Below are 4,717 nucleotides of genomic sequence, written 5' to 3' on the forward strand. Positions count from 1 at the left end.
TCCCAAAATTTCATTTTTCCCTCAAAATTTCATTTTCCCCCAAACCCTCATTTCCCCCCAAAAAAACATTTTTTCTCCCAAAATTTTTTTCCCCAAAAACTTCATTTTTCCCCCCAAAATTTTATTTTTCCCCAAAACAAGTTTTTCTTCCCAAATTTTATTTTTCTCCCCAAAATTTCATTTTTTCCCTAAAAAACATTTTTCCCCCAGAATTTCATTTTTCTCCCCGAATCTCTTCTTTCCACAAAAAAAATTTTTTCCCCCAAAATTTTATTTTTCCCCAAAAAATTTTATTTTCCCCAAAAATTTATTTTCCAAAAAAATTTTATTTTTCCCCCCAAAAAATTTTTCTTCCCAAAATTTCATTTTCCCTCAAAATTTCATTTTTCCCCCCAAATTTTCTTTTTTCCACAAAAAAAAAACCTTTTTCCCCAAAAAATTTATTTTTCCCCCCAAAATTTTATTTTTCCCCAAAACAAGTTTTTCTTCCCCAAAACTTCGCTTTTCGCCCCAAATCCCGTTGCCCTGGGCTCCGCCTCCCTGCCCCGCCCGGCGCGGGCGGTGATTGGCCGCGGGCGGGGGGCGGGGTCACTCGGGGATGTCAATCACCAGCTCGTCGTCCCCGTCCAATGGGTCGTCGCCGCTCCCCTCCCCCCCGTCGCTCAGCATCCGCCGCGGGACCGTCGAGGGCACCGGGGGGGGGAGGGGCGGGGGGAGGGGCCCCCCCGGGCCACGCCCCGAGGGGAAGGCAGGGGGGGAGGGGCGGGGGGCAGCTGCGGGGGGAGGGGGGGGGAGGGGACAGAGTCACCCCCGAGGGGCCACGGCGGGACCCACAAGTGACCCCTCCCCCCAACACACACACCAATAACCCCCCCGTGACCCATAAGTGACCCCCAGACCCATAAGTGACCCCCTGACCCACAAGTGAGCCCCGGACCCACAAGTGACCCCCAGACCCACAAGTGAGCCCCGGACCCATAAGTGACCCCCCCTGACCCCAAGTGACCCCCAGACCCACAAGTAACCCCCAGACCCATAAGTGACCCCCCTGACCCCCAAGTGACCCCCAGACCCACAAGTAACCCCCAGACCCACAAGTAACCCCCCAGACCCACAAGTGACCCCCCTGACCCACAAGTGACGCCTGTGACCCCCAAGTGACCCCCAGACCCATAAGTGACCCCCTGGACCCACAAGTGAGCCCCGGACCCATAAGTGACCCCCCCGAGACCCATAAGTGACCCCCCGAGACCCACAAGTGACCCCCAAGTGACCCCCAGACCCATAAGTGAGCCCCGGACCCACAAGTGACCCCCAGACCCACAAGTGACCCCTGTGACCCCCAAGTGCCCAATTGACCCCCAAGTGCCCCGTGTGACCCCCAAGTGCCCCCCCCATGATTCCCAAGTGCCCCCCCCGTGACCCCCACGTGCCCCATTGACCCCCAAGTGCCCCCCAAGTGCCCCGCCCTCACCTGGAGCCTGCGGGAGCCTTTGGGGCGGCGGGCGGGGCCGGGGCGGGGCCGGGGCGGGGCCTCGGGGGCCAAATATTCGGCGGGAAAAGGGCTGTAGGGGGGGGAGGGCAACTGGGGGAGGGGCGGGGTCACCCCTCCCCCCCACCCGCGGGGGGGCGGGCCGGGGCGGGGGCGGGGCCGGCGGCTGTCACTCACCAGGAAGGGGGCGGGGCCGGAGGGAGCGGGGAGGGGGAAGCCGGGGGGGGGAGGGGAGGGGCTGCGGCGCCTGTGGGGGAGGGGAGAGAGCGTGGGGGCGGGGCCAGCGCGGCCGCCGCCATCTTGGGCGGGGCGGCGGCCATCTTGAGAGCTGGCGGCGGCCATTTTGAACCCTGCCGGCGGCCATCTTGAGGCCTCAGCCGGCGGCCATCTTGAGGCGCCGACCAGCTCGCCCCGTGGCGGCCATCTTGAGCGCCGATGGCGGCCATCTTGAGGCTCCCCGTGGCGGCCATCTTGAGGCCCCATTTGTCCCTCACGGCGGCCATCTTGAGGCCCAACCAGCTCTCCCAGTGGCGGCCATTTTGAGCGCTGGCGGCAGCCATATTGAGGCCCGCACTAGCTCCTCGTGGCGGCCATCTTGAGGTCCCAGCTGGCGGCCATCTTGAGGCCCCGACCAGCTTTCCCAGTGGCGGCCATCTTGAGCACCAGCGACGGCCATCTTGAGGCCCGCACTGGCTCCTCGCGGCGGCCATTTTGAGTGCTGGTGGCGGCCATCTTGAGGCTCCCCGTGGCGGCCATCTTGAGGCCCGTTTTATCCCTCATGGCAGCCATCTTGAGGCCCAACCAGCTCTCCCAGTGGCAGCCATTTTGAGCGCTGGCGGCGGCCATCTTGAGGCCCCAGCTGGCGGCCATGTTGAGGCCCAACCAGCTCTCCCAGCGGCGGCCATCTTGAGCACTAGCAGCGACCAGTTTGAGTGCTGGCGGCGGCCATCTTGAGGCCTCACCTGCTCCCCGTGGCAGCCATTTTGACTGTGGGTGGCGGCCATCTTAAGGCCCGCCCCCTGGCTCCCAGTAGCGGCCATTTTACAACCCGCCCAGCCGCCCTATCAAGGCCCTCCCGCCTCCCCACCGGCGGCCATCTTGAGTCAGGGCGACACCCACCCTTAGCGCCGCTCCCCCCCACCCTCATCCCCAGCGCCGGCGGCCATCTTAACTCCTCCCCACCCCCTCACCTCTTAGCAGGAGGCGGGTCCGTCCCCTTTGTCCCCTCCCCCTCGCTGTTGTCGGACGAGGCGGTGGCTTCGGAATCTGGAAAGGTGGGGGCGGGGCGAGAGGTGAGCCACGCCCTCCCCGTATCCGGGTGTCCCCACCCGCCCCCCCGCCGCGTCCGTCCGTCCCCTCGTTACCCGACGAATCGTCGTCGACGTTTTCGTACTGGAGCAACCGGTCCAGGAGGAAACTGAGGAAGGGGGGGAGGAGCTTCATTTAGGCTCCGCCCCCCTGCCGGATTTTGGCGGGAATCCGGAGGGTTTCGGTACCTTTTGTCGCGGGAAACTTTCAGGAGTTTGCGCTGGGCCCGGCGAAGCTCCTCCTGGAAACATTCCTGCTCCTGGGGGGGGGGGCGGGGAAGAGAGAGGCCACGCCCACCGCGCAGAGCATTGTGGGTAAGGCGGGAGAAAGAGGCATTTGGGGGGGGGGTAAAGACACGCCCTCGCAAGCCCCTCCCCTGTGGTTCGTTGTGGGAAAAGAGCCCTCAGACCCGCCCCCCCCCCCCTCAAATCGCCTCCCCCGAGGGGAATTGTGGGTAAAATCCCCCCCAGGCCCCCGCCCCTCTGCAATGGGTTGTGGGTAAAGATCTTTCAAGCTCCTCCCCCGCGGTGCACTGTGGGTAAAGACCCCTCACACCCCCCCCAATCCTCTCTCCCGCGGTGCATTATGGGTAAAAAAAAGCTCAAACCCCCTCTCCCTGCAAAGCATTGTGGGAAAGACCCCCCCCAGGCCCCTCCCCCGCAGTGTATTATGGGTAAACACCCCCCCAACCCCTCCCTCCCACAAAGCATTGTGGGTAAAGACCCCCAAGCTCCTCCCCCGCGGTGCATCGTGGGTAAAAAAAAACACTCCAGGCCCCTCCCCACCCCCCCTTTGCAATGCATTGTGGGTAAAGACCCCTCAGACCCCCCCCCAACCCCTCCCCCGCGGTGAATTATGGGTAGAAGAAACCCCTCAGACCCCTCCCCCTGCAAAGCATTGTGGGAAAAGCCCCCCCCAGGCCCCTCCCCCGCGGCGAATTATGGGAAAAGACCCCTCAGACCCCTCCCCGCGGTGCATTGTGGGTAAAAAAACACTCCAGGCCCCTCCCCCGCGGTGAATTATGGGTAAAAAACAGCCCAGACCCCCCTCCCCGCGGTGCATCGTGGGTAAAAAGTAGCCCTCAGGCCCCTCCCCTACGGCGAATTATGGGAAAAGACCCCTCAGACCCCTCCCCGCGGTGCATTGTGGGTAAAAAAGACACCCCAGGCCCCACCCCCGCGACGCATTATGGGTAAACACCCCCCCCCGACCCCCCAATCCCCTCCCCCGCGGTGCATTATGGGAAAAGACCCCTCAGACCCCTCCCCCTGCAAAGCATTGTGGGAAAAGACCCCCCCCCAGGCCCCCAAACCCCTCCCCCGTGGTGAATTATGGGAAAAGACCCCCCTCAGGCCCCTCCCCCGCGGTGCATTATGGGTAAACCCCCCCCCGACCCCCCACAATCTCCTCCCCCGCGGTGCATTATGGGTACAAAACCCCCCCTCAGCCGCCCCCCCCATCCCCTCCCCCGCGGTGCATTGCGGGTAAAGCTTCCCCCTCAGCCCCTCCCAGGCGTGGCCCCGCCCTCCGCCGCGCCGTGGCCCCGCCCCTCACGTAGAGCAGCAGCTTGAGGCGCCGTTTCAGGGCCCGGTAGCGCCGTTTGTAGGCGCCGCCCTCGGGCTCGGCGCGCCGTTCATCACCCGCCCGGCGATCCCGGCAGCCCCCGCGGCACGCTGGCCACGCCCCCCCGACCCCTAAACACCGCTCCCCATTGGCTCCCGCCTCATCATTATCCCGCCCCCTTTCCCTTTAAGGCAGCGCCGCCTTCCGATTGGCTCAACACCCGCGTCCCGCCCTCCGCCGGCCCCTTGGCGCTTTTCTCATTGGTTGGCCGTGCCGGAAGTCCCGCCCCCCTGACCCCGCCTCTTCCCGTTTTCCCGCCTTTTTTTTTTTTTTAAACCCGGAAGCGGCCGCCAT

The 4,717-nt window shown here is 63.6% G+C and overlaps 1 protein-coding gene across 1 annotated transcript; it reads right to left on the bottom strand.

Annotated features, from left to right (window-relative positions):
* Positions 1-407: 407 nt before the first annotated feature.
* Positions 408-4,717, bottom strand: INO80E (INO80 complex subunit E). Its single transcript, XM_074930966.1, has 8 exons — positions 4,701-4,717; positions 4,355-4,547; positions 2,989-3,059; positions 2,857-2,909; positions 2,683-2,758; positions 1,670-1,739; positions 1,475-1,565; positions 408-773 (listed from the first exon to the last, which is right to left on the bottom strand). Exons 1-8 carry the CDS (start codon positions 4,715-4,717, stop codon positions 589-591), a joined length of 756 nt encoding a protein of 251 aa, XP_074787067.1. The 3' UTR covers positions 408-588.

The sequence above is a fragment of the Athene noctua genome, chromosome 37 (assembly GCF_965140245.1).
Source record: "Athene noctua chromosome 37, bAthNoc1.hap1.1, whole genome shotgun sequence".
In the NCBI taxonomy this organism is placed as follows: Eukaryota; Metazoa; Chordata; class Aves; order Strigiformes; family Strigidae; genus Athene; species Athene noctua.

Bases quoted from the DNA above. Each gene is read 5' to 3' on its own strand.
- INO80E (XM_074930966.1), bottom strand. The intron at 1,740-2,682 runs GTGAGGGGGTGG...CCTCCCCCACAG, and splicing joins GACCCGCCTCCTGCTAAGAG to GCGCCGCAGCCCCTCCCCTC. The intron at 1,566-1,669 runs GTGAGTGACAGC...CCCCCCCTACAG, and splicing joins CCGGCCCCGCCCCCTTCCTG to CCCTTTTCCCGCCGAATATT.